The sequence below is a fragment of the Corythoichthys intestinalis genome, chromosome 8 (genome assembly GCF_030265065.1).
Source record: "Corythoichthys intestinalis isolate RoL2023-P3 chromosome 8, ASM3026506v1, whole genome shotgun sequence".
NCBI lineage: Eukaryota > Metazoa > Chordata > Actinopteri > Syngnathiformes > Syngnathidae > Corythoichthys > Corythoichthys intestinalis.
In genome coordinates this window covers 5,389,700-5,406,060 of record NC_080402.1, presented here as the reverse complement: position 1 = coordinate 5,406,060, position 16,361 = coordinate 5,389,700, and the positions used below count along the sequence as shown (strand labels likewise).

Genomic DNA, 16,361 nt, shown 5'->3' with positions numbered 1-16,361 from the left:
TGCAATCAAGCTTCTCGAACACTCATCTTTATAAAAATTGAAAAGATTATAGTGAAGTAAAAATATATATAATATTGAAAAAAAAGTTTTTTCAAAAATATTGACAAGTAGTTCAGTTCAATTCAAATTTTTCTGGTATACGACCCAATAAAGTTTTTTGTGAACTCAATAAAGCTTCTGCATGAACAGGTCAGGGAGCTGCGTCACACACAGCGTCACACAGCCGTTTGCGGACTTTGCGCGCTGCTGTCAGCCTGTCACTTCTACTCGCCGAGACGCCGACTCATCCCAGGAAAACAACGACAAATACGGCTCATCTTCTTCCTTGAGTTTATGAAATAATGCATTAGCTTGCGCTAAATTTAGTTTTAGTTTCATTCTGCACGTTTCAAAGTCGCTCGCTCAAACCAACCGGTGTTGTGCCGAAATTGTCTCCTCTTCCTTAGTTGGCGCCTCGCTCGGAAATTTATAAAAAATGTCCACATTCAGTTCGTCCTTCTTGACATCACAACGGCTGTTGGGATATGTAGTCTTTTGTGCTGCTTTCAGTTTTGAAAAAGGACAAGAAATGATGGAAAGATGGAGATAGATACATGGTCCATGCAGCGTTTTAATGCATATTTCTGAGTGCAATAAAACTACAAAACTCAAATGACATTATCTCCCGTTTTTCATGGTCGATTGACTTCAAATAAAAACTGGTGTGGACATCAACTTCCGCACTTTCAAATGAGACCAACCAGCGGCACGTGGGTGACGTAATTACAGTGTGACGAAGCTTCAAATACGACATGCGTAATCGCGTCGCTGCCGACACGTTTGGTGTTAAAGGGTTAAACAGTGGCTGTGGCAACTCATTGTGTGTAAGTCAGCAACTGCGGGGTGGCGTGGCTCAGTGGTAGAGTAGTTGTCCTCCAACCCAGAGGTTGTGGGTTCGATTCTTCGCCCTGATGAACTCGCCTAAGTATCCTTGAGCAAGATACTGAACCCCATGTTGCTCCTGGTGCTGCGTCACCAGTAGGTGAATAGTGAGATAGTGTAAAGCGCTTTGAGCGCCTTGAAAGGTGGAAAAGCGCTATATAAGTATAACACCATTTACCAACTGTAGTAGATTTGCGTGGACTCACTCAATGAAGCATTTAATAAAGACAAGCATTTCAACTTTTATAAAATGAATCGGGGATCTACTTTTTTCCTTGTTTGAAAATAATTCCGTGGTACAGTAACATGTTTAAAAAGCATATTCAGTCAACCACTAATTGTGCAAGTTCTCCCACTTGAAAATATTAGAGAGGCCTGTAATTGTCAACATGGGTAAACCTCAACCATGAGAGACAGAATGTGGGGAAAAAAAACAGAAAATCACATTGTTTGATTTTTAAAGAATTTATTTGCAAATCATGGTGGAAAATAGGTATTTGGTCAATACCAAAAGTTCATCTCAGTACTTTGTTATGTACCCTTTGTTGGCAATAACGGAGGCCAAACGTTTTCTGTAAGTCTTCACAAGCTTTTCACACACTGTTGCTGGTATTTTGGCCCATTCCTCCATGCAGATCTCCTCTAGAGCAGTGATGTTTTAGGGCTGTCGTTGCGCAACACAGACTTTCAACTCCCTCCACAGATTTTCTATGGGGTTGAGATCTGGAGACTGGCTAGGCCACTCCAGGACTTTGAAATGCTTCTTACGAAGCCACTCCTTTGTTGCCCTGGCTGTGTGTTTGGGATCATTGTCAAGCTGAAAGACCCAGCCTCGTCTCATCTTCAATGCCCTTTCTGATGTAAGGAGATTTTCTCTCAAAATCTCTCGATACATGGCCCCGTTCATTTTTTCTTTTACACAGATCAGTCGTCCTGGTCCTTTTGCAGAAAAACAGCCCCAAAGCATGATGTTTCCACCCACATGCTTCACAGTGGGTATGGTGCAATTCAGTATTCTTTTTCCTCCAAACACGACAACCTGGGTTTCTACCAAAAAGTTCTATTTTGGTTTCATCTGAATATAACATATTCTCCCAGTCCTCTTCTGGATCATCCAAATGCTCTCTAGCGAACCGCAGACAGGCCTGGACGTGTACTTTCTTCAGCAGGGGGACACGTCTGGCAGTGCAGGATTTGAGTCCGTGGCGGCGCATTGTCTTACTGATAGTAGCCTTTGTTACTGTGGTCCCAGCTCTCAGTAGGTCATTCACTAGGTCCACCCGTGTGGTTCTGGGAATTTTGCTCACCGTTCTTGTTACCATTTTGACGCCACGGGGTGAGATCTTGCGTGGAGCCCCAGATCGAGGGAGATCATCAGTGGTCTTGTATGTCTTCCATTTTCTAATAATTGCTCCTACAGTTGATTTCTTTACACCAAGTGTTTTACCAATTGCAGATTCAGTCTTCCCAGCCTGGTGCAGGTCTACAATTTTGTCTCTGGTTTCCTTCGACAGCTCTTTGGTCTTGGCCATAGTGGAGTTTGGAGTGTGACTGACTGAGATTGTGGACAGGTGTCTTTTATACCGATAATGAGTTAATACAAGTAACGAGTGGAGCTTCGTTAGACCTCGTTAGAAGTTAGACCTCTTTGACAGCCAGAAATCTTGCTTGTTTGTAGGTGACCAAATACTAATTTTCCACTCGAGTATGGAAAATAAATTCTTTAATAATCAGACAATGTGATTTTCTGTTTTTTTTTTTTTTCCCCACATTCTGTCTCTCATGGTTGAGGTATACCCATGTTGACAATTACAGGCCTCTCTAATCTTTTTCAAGTCGGAGAACTTGCACAATTGGTGGTTGACTAAATACTTATTTGCCCCACTCTATGTAAAGATCCCTGAGCCTGCAAATACCTCTATTGGCCCAGGAAACGAAGGCACTATCGTATATGGATGGTTGAAAAGCCGGGTAAGCCGCTATTGGGGCAGAGAATGAAACAGCCTGAGGCCCAAAGTGGCGCCTGAACTGGTTCCCAATCCTTAACGTCACTCGAACACGCGTATTTCGTGTAAATGATACAAATGGATTCGCAACAGAAGAGTGAGCCAATGAAGCGCTTTTGTACTTTTTCAACCTAAATCCGGCGTTGGATCCTGCATGTGTCGCTGCGACCAACTGCGAATAACTGAAGCGGACTGTGAGATGACCCCCTACTTTAAAGCCTGAGTTATACTCCCGCGTTGCGGTGACGGCGTAGCAACTACGGCGTCATTCGACATTCGATAGTTCTGCGGTGAGGGAACGCGTTGCTCTGTAATTCACCGCCAAGCCACTAGAGGGACGTGGCGTTATGTTTGTACGGTTTTGGGGCATGGTTGTTTACTTCCGCTAGTCGGAGAAAAATAAACAATGCAAGATGGAACTCTTGAAAGTAAATATTCTGCTCATCAACACTGAATAAATATGGAACATACAAATGTTGACGGGCAGGCGACGCAGAAGACGGTTTCGAGGCGGTCTGGCCGACTTTTGATGCCGTACAGAGAGTTTTAGACTCGGGTGGAGAGAGCTAGCTGTGGCGGCTAGCTTCAAACTGGCGTCGAGCACTGCGTTCAAGGTCTGCAAAGCCCTCCAGCCCGATTTGTTTGCCGTGTCCTACAACCAGCCAGTGGGAAGCCATGGCAGATTTCTGGCGTCTAGGGAACTTCCCAAACTGCGTTGGGAGGCTTGATTTTAAGGTTATCATAAAAAGCACCGAGGCACTCTCAATCAGTGATGATGTATTGTGTGTGTGAACTGTCTGTTATTGAAAATTAAAGATCAAAACAACTCTTTTGACACCAAATCTGTGCTTTATTCTTCATATACTTGAAACATATGTACACAGTAAATGATGAAGTGCACCAACCAAAAATACGACATAAAGTGATAAAAAGTTGGCAGTTTTTGGCCGACTGGGTCACCGCTTCGTGTGGCCACTCGATTCCGACCACCCACGTCTCGGTGGTTCTTCCATTTATTTATCTATTCGATCGCCGACCTTGCCATTTGGCAATCACAATAATAATTTCTTGACGAGACTTGCTCTTCGATGATACTCCCGTCAGCTTGGTCCATTTTTGCGTGTAGAAAACAATGTTTGATTCTATTGTACAATGGCGGTGTTTTCGCGCTAAACCGGAAACAACAGTGAGCGGACCAATCACAGTCCGTTTTCGCTACGTCATACGCGTCTACGCGACGCGAAGGTTACAAAAATCGAGAGGTGCGCGTCAGGCTACGGCGTAGGGTCGTAACTCGATTCTTCCTTGACGGCGTAGGTCTGACGCGGAAGTATAACTCAGGCTTAAGGCGTAGCGCAGTGAAAGGTGGAATAGACTATGGCTCATTTACCTAAAACTGCAGTTAAGCCGAAAATACCTTTATTCTACTTTGGATACAAATTTGCGCATTCGTGCGCAGTAACAGACTGGCGTCAACTGTCATTTCTTATTCACAACTTCGTGAGTCGTGACTACAGGAGCTCACAGGCTATCAGTATGTACACTTGCTTAACTTACCTTTCAGCAACTTTGGTTATATAGCTGTAATTTTATTTTGATTTTTTTCCATAAAACTGAATTTTTCTATTCAAACGTCGGAGGCACACTTTAACTGTATTAAAGTGATAGGGATCTTTGAGTGAACTTTAAGTAAAATGTAAGTATCTCGAGGCTGAGCCGAGTGTCTTCTTTTTCTGGGAATCAAAATATGGTCGGCCTACCTTAAGCGTGGGCACCGCACTTTTGTGAACGGTATGCTACGTGGGTCGCCACATGAAAAAAAAGCGACCTTTGCAGTAAAGTGGAGCGCGGCAGCCTATAATCTACTTTCCCTTCAAGGCGCAGTCCCCCGTCGTCATGTATTGTATAGTTTTCGTTCCTTTCAATCCTAAGATTGGAGGTCGTTATGTTTGTATTCATGCACAGCAGTTGTAATATGCATTCATACAAAGAGAAAATCACAGAGGGGGCAAGAGTTTTGGTCGTAAAACAGCAGCGTTGTAAGTTATATATACAGTGGGGCAAATAAGTATTTAGTCAACCACCAATTGTTCAAATTCTCCTACTTAAAAATATTAGAGAGGCCTGTAATTGTCAACATGGGTAATCTTCAACCGTGAGAGACAGAATGTGGAAAAAATTTTAAAGAATTTATTTGCAAATCATGGTGGAAAATAAGTATTTGGTCACCTACAAAAAAGCAAGATTTCCAGCTGTCAAAGAGGTCTAACTTCTTCTAACAAGGCTCCACTCGTTACCTGTATTAATGGCACCTGTTTTAACTCATTATCGGTATAAAAGACACCTGTCCACAAGCTCAGTCAGTCACACTCCAAACTCCACTATGGCCAAGACCAATGAGCTGTCGAAGGACACCAGAGACAAAATTGTAGACATGCACCAGGCTGGGAAGACTGAATCTGCAATAGGCAAAACTAGATATGTCCCGATCGATCGGGATGCAGATCGATCTGGTCTGATCACGTCATTTTCAAAGTATCGGAATCGGCAAAAAAATATCGGCCATGCTTTTTTAAAATATATATATGTTTTTTAATTAAATCGTATTCTAATTGTATTTAACGTTACAGACATAATGTGTTACACTCATCCAGAGTCTTTAGTTTAGGCTTAAGGTAGGGTTATCAAATTAATCCCGATAACGGCGGTAATTAATTTAAAAAAAAATGTATCACGTTAAAATATTTAACGCAATTAATGCATGCGCAGCACGACCCACTCACGCATTGTCGTGCTCAATCTGTAATGGCGCCGTTTTACCTATATAGAGAGCTAAAAGGCAGCGTATAATGAGTAGAGTGAATTCTGGCAGCCTTTGGAGCCTTTTTTTAATTGGCTAAAGCCTTACAATCCCTCTCCCTACGATTAGAAATATGGGAAGCAATGTGGGGAAGCAAGGTAGCAATTGATCTTTTTCTTAACACCTTGTTATTTCCCAACACAGAGAAGATATATCAATTGGTAGCACGACGCACAGTCATGGTTCCACTTCCCATCATGCATTTAGGCATGGCTACAGTATCATTTACTGAAAGCTCAACAAATACACTAGATGGCAATATTTAGTCACAATATACAAAGTAATAAGTCTCTCTATCCGTGGATCCCTCTCACAGAAAGAATGTTAATAATGTAAATGCCATATTGAGGATTTATTGTCATAATAAACAAATACAGTACTTATGTACTGTATGTTGAATGTATATATTCGTCCGAGTTTTATTCATTTTTTTCTTAATGCATTGCCAAAATGTATATGATCGGGAAAAATTATCGGGAATGATTGGAATTGAATTGAGAGCAAAAAAAAAAAGCAATCGGATCGGGAAATATCGGAATCGGCAGATACTCAAACTAAAACGATCGGGATCGGATCGGGAGCAAAAAAACATGATCGGAACAACCCTAGCCAAAATGCTGGGAAGACTGAATCTACAATAGCCAAAACGCTTGGTGTAAAGAAATCATCTGTAGGAGCAATTATTAGAAAATGGAAGACATACAAGACCACTGATAATCTCCCTCGATCTGGGGCTCCATGCAAGATCTCACCCCGTGGCGTCAAAATGATAACAAGAACGGTGAGCAAAAATCCCAGAACCACACGGGGGGACCTAGTGAATGACCTACAGAGATCTGGGACCACAGTAACAAAGGCTACTATCAGTAACACAATGCGCCGCCAGGGACTCAAATCTTGCACTGCCAGACGTGTCCCACTGCTGAACAAAGTCCACGTCCAGGCCCGTCTGCGGTTTGCTAGAGAGCATTTGGATGATCCAGAAGAGGAATGGGAGAATATGTTATGGTCAGATGAAACCAAAATAGAACTTTTTGGTAGAAACACAGGTTCTAGTGTTTGGAGGAGAAAGAATACTCAATTGCATCCGAAGAACACCATACCCACTGTGAAGCATGGGGGTGGAAACATCATGCTTTGGGGCTGTTTTTCTGCAAAGGGACCAGGACGATTGATCTGTGTCAAGGAAAGAATGAATGGGACCATGTATCGAGAGATTTTGAGTGAAAATCTCATTCCATCAGCAAGGGCATTGAAGATGAGACGTGGCCGGGTCTTTCAGCATGACAATGATCCCAAACACACAGCCAGGGCAACAAGGGAGTGGCTTCATAAGAAGCTTTTCAAGGTCCTGGAGTGGCCTAGCCAGTCTCCAGATCCCAACCCCATAGAAAATCTGTGGAGGGAGTTGAAAGTCCGTGTTGCCCGACGACAGCCCCAAAACATCACTTCTCTAGAGGAGATCTGCATGGAGGAATGGGCCAAAATACCAGCAACAGTGTGTGAAAAGCTTGTGAAGAGTTACAGAAAACGTTTGCCCTCCGTTATTGCCAACAAAGGGTACATAACAAAGTATTGAGATGAACTTTTGGTATTGACCAAATACTTATTTTCCACCATGATTTGCAAATAAATTCTTTAAAAATCAAACAATGTGATTTCCCCCCCCCCCACACATTCTGTCTCTCATGGTTGACGTTTACCCATGTTGACAATTACAGGCCTCTCTAATATTTTCAAGTGGGGGAACTTGCACAATTAGTGCTTGACTAAATACTTATTTGCCCCACTTCTTGCATGCGTCTATTGTGTTTCACTAATTAGCGTCTCTTCATAACACAACAAAAGCGTGATTGCTTTGATAAGACCGACGCGACAACAATGCAATATGTTTGTAGAAATAATTGTTCACCCTTGTATAGGTAATACTAACTTGAAAGGCTAACGGCGCACACTGTGTTTGAAAGATGGGTTCTAATTCACTCGGCATTGCATCATATCCGTCGTGATGGCATCAGCTGGTTGTCCTTCAGTTCCTAGGCAGGGCCATTTGATTTCTTGGACCTTGAAATGAAAGGCCGACAGGGATGAGGGACAGCCTAATAAATGAATAACTGACTTCACTTGGTCGACTCTTGTTGTTATTGATGGTAGCTTTGCATGTAATGCCAAAGCTATTCATTTTTTTTCCCAGTTGCGTTTCTTCCTCGCAAAAATTGTTTGACCCACCGGCCCCGTTCATACACCAAAACAATCGGAATTCTCGTGTTATGTAGGCTTTCGCTTGACACGCAAAAATAACCGTTAGCCCTAAAACGGGGATTTTTTGAAAAGTGAAACTTCAAAATGCCATGTTCACTTCGTATTGATTTGGAGGCATTTCAGTGTCACTTCCTGTTAATTTGGGGGAATTTAGGGTAAATCCCTGTTGATATTAAGTTACTTGGGTTGGAAAACAATAGGAGTGAGTGGATGGATGTTTTTGTGCCATTGTAATCAATGGCTAATAGGGTCATTGAAAATGAATTGGAAACGTTTAGAAATGAATTGGTATGTTTTTGGCAAATTTTAGCCGAACCGTACATTTTTAGGTAAAAATTGTGCAGAACTTTTATGCCCCTTAGCGTCCTTTATTTATTAATTTTTTTTAAATGTACACTGTTTTAAAAATATGTAAAATGTACGGTAGGAAATTGGCATCTGTGGTTGCCAGTGATTTACAGTTACATAAACGGTGACAATGTAAAAATCAATTCGATTATGTAAATCTGTAAAATTATGGAAAATTCCTTTAACTTTCGCTGCCGGCAAGGTTAAGTCATTATGGTAATGGGAAAAAAACTGTATAATTTACGGTAAACTACAGGACACCACAGCTGCCAGTATTTTACCGTAAATTATACAGTACCGTAATGACATTTAGATTTACACTCTGAATTTTACGGTGAACTACTGGCAACCACAGCTGCCAGTGCATTTACACTGTGTGTAAAGGTAAACTAGCTTCAGCTGTGGTTACCGGTAGTTTACCGTAAATTAAAGTTTTTTTTTGCCATTACCGTAATGACTTTAACCTTGCTGGCAGCTACAGTTGAAATAATTTTCCTGTAAATTATACGGAATTTATTTACATTATCATATTAATTTTTACATTATCACCATATTTTTTACTATGCAGATTACCAGAACTGATGGTACTTTACCGTAAATTATACACTTTTTTTGGGTATACCTTGATATATTTTACATTGTCACCGTACATTTAATGGTAAACTACTAGCTACCACAGATGCCAGTATCTTACGGTAAATTTGACAATTTTTTAAAACTGTGTACATTAAAAAAAAAAAAAAAGACACTGAGGGCCAACAAAAGTTCCGCAGAGTTTTTACCTAAAAACGCATTGTTCGGCCAAAATTTGCCAAAAACAAACCAATTCATTTCTAATGGCCAAAATTTCCTATTCATTTTCAATGCCCCTATTAGTCATTCATTTCAATGGCACAAAAATTTCCATCCACTCGAGCGTTTTTTATAGAGCTCATTTCCCCGAGTTGTCTCACATCAGCCAGCTGCTGGGCTGGCTCCTCCTGTATATAAAAATGCATAGAGGAAAATTAAACCCCGAAAAGTGACCTGCGTGGTACCCCCAGTCAAAGAGGCGCACGATCAGTTATTTTTTCTCCAAGACATTTCTGCCTGTCAAAACTGTTGCCACTTTTATGCACAAGCAGTAGGAGTGGGAACCTCATGGTACCTCACGATACGATACGATTTGCGATACAAAGCTCACGATAACGATCCAACGATTATCGATACATTGGTCAGGAAATCATTCTAGAATATTCTAAAAACAACTAATAAACAAGCTTCTGTTGTGAATTGAAATGAGTTTATCACTAGTAGACGTCCAATCCGTTTGAAGTGGGAGGGTGGCAGTGAATGAACATTCATTCGCTGCCACCCTCCCACTTCAAACGGATTGAACGTCTATGGCCGTCAGTGGAAGCCAATGCCAGGCAATAAGGTAATTTTGGGCAATTTAAGGTCATAAAAACACATATATATCACAAAATAATGACAGTCTAGAAGATGTAGTAATTTCAAAATTTGCCGCTGGTGAGGGATGAGTTTCCGGTTCAGAGGTAAACCGCGCGGGCAATGACGTAACACATGACGCTTCTCCGTTTTACGCATGCGTAGTTTGCGCAAATGCAGGCATACCTTGCAGAAGCAGGGGGGCCCTTAAACGCACCTTAAACAAAGTATGGACCGGTATAAAAATAGTCAGCAAAATACCCTGGAGAAAACTATCTATCGTAGTGTAGACGTAGCCTTAGCCACACGGTTGCTAACTGTCATATGCTATTGTTAGCCACAACTGGATTCATTGCCTTATTAATATTCATCCTTCACAAAGTTGCTGGAAACATAAATTTAATCCATCTGCAGCGAACCAGGAGGTTGATTTTGGATTGATTGATGATTTTACGACACTGTACAGGTGTGCGCTGTTCATCATCGGAAACGCAGCGCTGGTCCTCATAGGAAACTCAGTCTTCATTAAGGCAAAACACTACCGCTTTTGTCCACCAGCATTGCTAAAAAATCGACCAAAACTGTAAAGTTACCAAGTGTTGCTTTAAAGCTGAACATTTTAACCATTTGACGCCTGCATTTATATTTAACAAATATACTCAAATTCACGATGCGCGATGCAAGGCTCATGATGATGTTCTCACAATTGGACGTCCATAGCCGTCAGTGGCAGCTAATGCCAGGCAGTCTGTCTGTCTTGATGACGACTTCGATAGTAGTAAGTAAAGGGTTAATGTTTTTACACAAATGTCTACATTGTGGGCGTTAAAACCGGTCCTCAAATGACTGCAGTGGGTGTTGGATTTCATTCCAACCAAATTAGATGAGTACCTGTTCACCCATCTGGTGTCTAATCAGTTGATTACAGTCAGGTGCTGCTTGTTCTAACAGAAACCTCATTGCTTGAACTGTCTGTGTTGGATCTATTGGAACAAAGACCAGGACCCATTGCGTCCCTTAGTGGAATCGGTTTGACACCCCTGGTCTGCGTGTTTATATTTTAGGAATTAAATAACATTAAAAAAAGTCCTGAAAATAACATTTTGCCTTCCCCCACTGTGAAGCATGCAACAACCTGGTGGCCTCAAGCCAGGATAGGATGCCTAATTCGGTGGTCCACGTGGCGGTGGTGGACCCCCATAAGGATCACCCGGTCTCCCTCGCCTGCACGGAGATAGTTGAGGTAAGAATAGATAATGTTGCTACTGTTTTATGTCGAGGTCTTCAGTTCTACTTAAAACTGGAGAGGAGTATTAACTCTAAGGTCTACACTCTTAGGCTAGGTTCAGATTGCAGGTCTTAATGCACAATTTTTTTCATGTTTTCCTACTGGAGTGAGGCATTAACTTGACGGTCTGAACGGAACAAGCAAACATTTTTCATTGCATCACCTTTAACGCCATATTTTTAATCAGTTTGCATAACATTCGAATAATTCATCTTTTGAAACGCTTATCCTCACGAGGGTCGCATTCTGGAGCCTATCACAGCCAACTCCAGGCAGGTGGCCGGGTGCACCGTGAACTGGTTGCCAGCCATTGGCAGGGCACATATACAGTGGCATGAAAAAGTATCTGAACCGTTTGGAATTTCTTCCATTTCTGCATAAAAGCACCATGAAATGTGACCTGATCTTTGTCAAAATCACATAGATGTAAAAACAGCGACTGTTTTATCTAAAACCACCCAAACATTGATAGGTTTTCATATTTTAATGAGGGCAGCATGCAAACAATGACAGAAGGGGTAAAATAAGTAAGTGAACCCTCTGCCAAAGGAGACCAATTTTTACCAAACAATTTAAGTCAGGTGTGTGCCCAATCACTGATGAGTGGTTTAAAGCTTCCCTGCCCACTATAAAACACACACCTGGTAAGAATTGTCTTGATGAGAAGCATTGTCTGATGTGCATCATGAATCAGTCAAGAGTTGTCTGAAGACCTGCGATCAAGGATTGTTGATTTGTATAAAGCTGGAAAAGGATATAAACCCATCTCTAAAAGTTTGGATGTTTATCAGTCGACAGTCCGAGAAGTTGTCTACAAATGGAGAGTTTGGCACTGTTGCTTCTCTCCTAAAGAGTGGCCGTACACCAAAGATGACGCCAAGAGTTCAGCGCAGAATACTCAGAGAGGTAAAAAAGAACTCTAGAGTGTCTGCTGAAGACTTACAGAATTCACCGGAACAGTCCAATATCTCTGTGTACACATCAACTGTATGTAAAACCATGGCCAAGAATGGTGTTCATGGGAGGAATCCAAGGAGGAAGCCATTTCTGTCTAAAAAAAACATTGCTGTTCGTTTAATGTTCGCAAAAGGCACTTGGACACTCCACAAAAGTTATGGCAAAACATTTTGTGGACTGATGAAACCAAAGTTGAATCGTTTGGGGGTAGCGCACAACTTCATGGGTGGAGGAAAAATGGAACAGCTCACCAACATCAACACCTCATCCCCACCGTAAAGCATGGTGGAGGGAGCATCATGATTTGTGGCTGTTTTGCTAACTCAGGGCCTGGACAACTTGCAATCATTAATGGAAGAATGAATTCAAAGGTTTTACACAAAAACCCGAGGCCGCCTGTCAGACAGTTGAAGCTAAAAAGAGAATGGATGCTGCAACAAGACAATGATCCAAAACACAGAAGTAAATCAACTTCAGAATGGTTTCAGAAAAACAAAATACACGTTCCGGAGTGGCCAAGTCAAAGTCCAGAGTTGAACCCCATTGAGATGCTGTGGCATGACCTAAAGACAGCGATTCATGCCAGACATCCCAGGAATCTGACTGAACTACCGCAGTTTTGTAGAGAAGAATGCGCTAAGAGTTGTCCTGATCTGCAGCTACAGGAAACATCTGGTTAAAGTTATTGCTGCCAGGGGGGGCGGCACAAAATATTAAATGTGATGGTTCACTTACTTATTTTTCCCCCTTCTGTCATTGTTTGCATACTATCCTCATTAAAATATAAAAACCTATGAATGTTTGGTTGGTTTCAGTTTAAAGCACTGTTTTTCATCTGTGTGATTTTGACAAACATCAGCTTGCATTTGATGATTTTATGCAGAGATTTGAGTGGCACAACATATTAAATGTGATGGTACTTATTTTTCCCCTTCTGTCATTGTTTGCATACGATCCTCATTAAAATATAAAAACCTATAAATGTTTGGGTTGTTTTAGTTTAAAGCACTGTTTTTTCATCTGTGTGATTTTGACAAAGATCAGATCTTATTTGATGATTTCATGCAGAGATGGTTAAGATACTTTCTCATACCACTGTATATTGCACGTCCTTACGATGCGAGTATTGCACATCCGCACATCGCGATGCCGATGTTCAAGCGATATATCGTTTAGGCCTACCACGCACTGTAAGAAAGTTGACTCCTCCCAAATTGGGTGCATCTTATCCTCATAGTTGACACAAAATGAAGAGACGGGACAGAAGCACTGAGCCAAGCAGTGCTAAGCAATGTGAAAAAAATGACGCGACCGGCATCAAATCGAACAGGACAGAACAGGAACGTTACACCGGGAGGTGTTCCACCCTGCCAGGTCCTCGACGCAATGCGCAGTAAATTAATGAGGGCAGGTTAGGACAGGACGGTACCGGAGCACTCGGGCATGTGTTCCTAGGAGTGGTTTCTTTATATCCATGTGAGTTTGACAGTGTGTCTCCATTGAGTCGCAGCTGCTCCACTCAAGAAACTCACACACCCCAAATCCACTCGTAGACTGGAATTATGTTCCCACTAATCCACTAAAACAACAGTCTCATTCAAAGCTGTGTTACGACGGCCCCCAACCCGCCTGTCAAGGAATCGTCTGTGTGTGCGCTCGTGTGCGCCGGAAAGACAGGATGTGGTAGGATACTGAGTGCTGGCTTTGCAGACACTCGTCTCAGTGCTTTTTGGACTTCATGGCTGGCGGTGTGGAGGACTTGGAGACGGCATGGATTGTTTTGGAATTCCAGGCAGGGTAGGTTAACTCCAGATTGAAAACAAATGAAGGCAACGCTGGAAGGTTAAGTTGACTTCGCATGGAATGTTGTTGGGATGAGATTGGAAAGTAAACAACTTGTTTTGGATGGGCTTGAAGGAAGAGTAGTGACTAAGCAGCTCCAGGAGATGGCGTTGTTTTTCTTTGCCTCTAATTTGGAAACCTGTCTAATCTTGAGGATTTTTCTCAAACGAACCGTCGCCGTCATTACAACTCAATTACTGTACTGACGATTCTGGACTGGCGTATGAGTTTCTCTTTGACGGAGATAGACGTTTAATCCTTTTGGAGCTAATGATCGCTTGTGTTTTGTGCTCATTAGCAGCAAACGAATGAAAAAATGTTAGTTTTTTAAAAGGCAAGTAATTAGGCTAGAATAAAGTCATCGTTTTGGGAGTAAAGTGGATATTTGTGAGTATACATTTGTTTATTTGTAACAAAAAAAATAATGAAAAATTTAACCAATCAATAAAAGATGGACACAGTTGGAAGCCATCCAATAGGCAACACAGGTACCCTTATCTATACCTTGATGAGAGAATAGCATTTGATTTTGTTTTGGACAAAAATCATATCTTAATTAGCTGAGAGCAAAATAATTACAGCAGTGTAATGATTTTAAAGTGCCTGTGACACCATAAAAAAAAAAAAATCTTAAATGGCATTTTTATGTGAATTGAAATCATATTTTGAGACGATTAGACTATATACAACAATTTGGCAAAGCGCAAATGATGAGAAATGAGTCTTTAAATCTGAACTGTAGCTACTCCTGTCATTATGGCGCTCTAGTGCCGCCATATGGGTGATAACGTCGGCAAAGTAACGATTTCAGCGGATTTAGATTTAAGCCCAATGGAGGAAGAAGTTTCAGAACGAGGAAAATGCGACAGAGAGCAACGAAATGTCATTGTTTTTATCTATCTGCTCAAGTATTTTTTTCCCCTATTGCTAAATAAATTGTATAGTCATGATAAATAATAATATGAAATATTAAAAATGCATTTATTCAGTAAGGCAGGGCTAAATTACTTCATATTGGTCAAAACTGCTGACTTCTTAAACCTCCTGAACGGCATTTTATGCCACTGGCTTTTGTCATTTCCCAGCTTCGGAGACTGAGGAAAGCGCATAAACAAAGCAGGAGGCGTGAAAGCTAGGTGACATGCTAATCCGAACTGAGCGGCTTTTCCCAAGTCTTTTTCTCGCCTTTCGAAAACGAAAAATCACACAAAACTACTCCAACTCATGTCACACACAGCAGTGAGTGTGACGGCCTTCACCGAACGGCCAACGCCCGGCGGCGAGCAAGTTACGGCTCGTTGTTCTGCTGTGGCCATGGCAGGCAGGCGGTGCTCATCACCGGGACGCAAAGGAGAATGAACACTGAAAATGACGCATTCTCAGTGGACAAACCGACATCGGAGCGGGGGGGCAGCTTGGTGCCAAGCCAAGGAAAGCGCTCTTTAGGCGGGCACGCCTTTATAGGCCGTCGACCATGGTGTGCCACAAGCCGCTGGTCGTCAGCCGAATGGCCTTCTCAGTGGACAGTGAATATTGTCACCCACAAAATGCATGCCACCTCCCTATTAAAAGTTTGCCATGATCCCAGTATTTGACATAACATTAAACACGAAACTTACTCACTTCGTCATCCGTCCAATGGTCTCTAAATTGACGGACTTGTTTTGCCCATTCTTCGCGATGAACAGGATCTTTTGGAAATCCAAAAAGCCTCACACGACTCTCATTGGTGTAGCAACAAAAACCTACAGCACATTGGGCTGGCGTGACGCAAAAAATGAACGAATTAATCCACAAAATCAGCTGAATCCGCATGCCTTCTGCATGCCATAGTCATGTATGTATTATGAAGACACAATGTAAACACAAAAGTGAGTACACCCCTCGCATTTTTGCAAATATTTAAGTATATCTTTTCATGGGACAACACTGACAAAATGACACTTTGACACAATCAAAAGTAGTCTGTGTGCAGCTTATATAATAGTTAATTTATTTTTCCGTCAAAATAATTCAAAATATAGCCATTAATATCTAAACCCCTGACAACAAAAGTGAGTACAACGCATAGAAACTACGTACATCCCTAAATGTCCAAATGGAGTACTGCTTTTCATTTCCCCTCCACAATGTCATGTGACTCGTTACAGGAGTGCTGTCAGCATTGCTGCAGAGATTGAAGAGGTGGGGGGGTCAGCCTGTTAGTGCTCGGACCATACGCCGCACTCTATATCAAATTGGTGTGCATGGCTGTCACCCCAGGAGGAAGCCTCTTCTGAAGACTGTACACAAGAAAGCCCGTGCTTTGTTGACATGTCTTTGCAAACTGTTTGCGGGCTTTCTTGTGTACCGTCGTCAGAAGAGGCTTCCTCCTGGGGTGACAGCCATGCACACCAATTTGATGAAGAGTGCGGTGTATGGTCTGAGCACTAAAAGGCTGACCCCCCCC

The 16,361-nt window shown here is 42.0% G+C and overlaps 1 protein-coding gene across 5 annotated transcripts in view; it reads left to right on the top strand.

Moving 5' to 3' along the window:
* Positions 1-16,361, top strand: part of inpp4b (inositol polyphosphate-4-phosphatase type II B) — a 501,746-nt gene that overhangs the window by 38,890 nt on the left and 446,495 nt on the right. For 2 of the 5 annotated variants that reach the window (XM_057844280.1, XM_057844279.1), the window contains exon 3: positions 10,950-11,068. In XM_057844280.1, coding sequence (XP_057700263.1) covers positions 10,950-11,068 — 119 coding nt within the window. The other 3 variants (XM_057844282.1, XM_057844283.1, XM_057844284.1) reach the window with 3 other exon arrangements.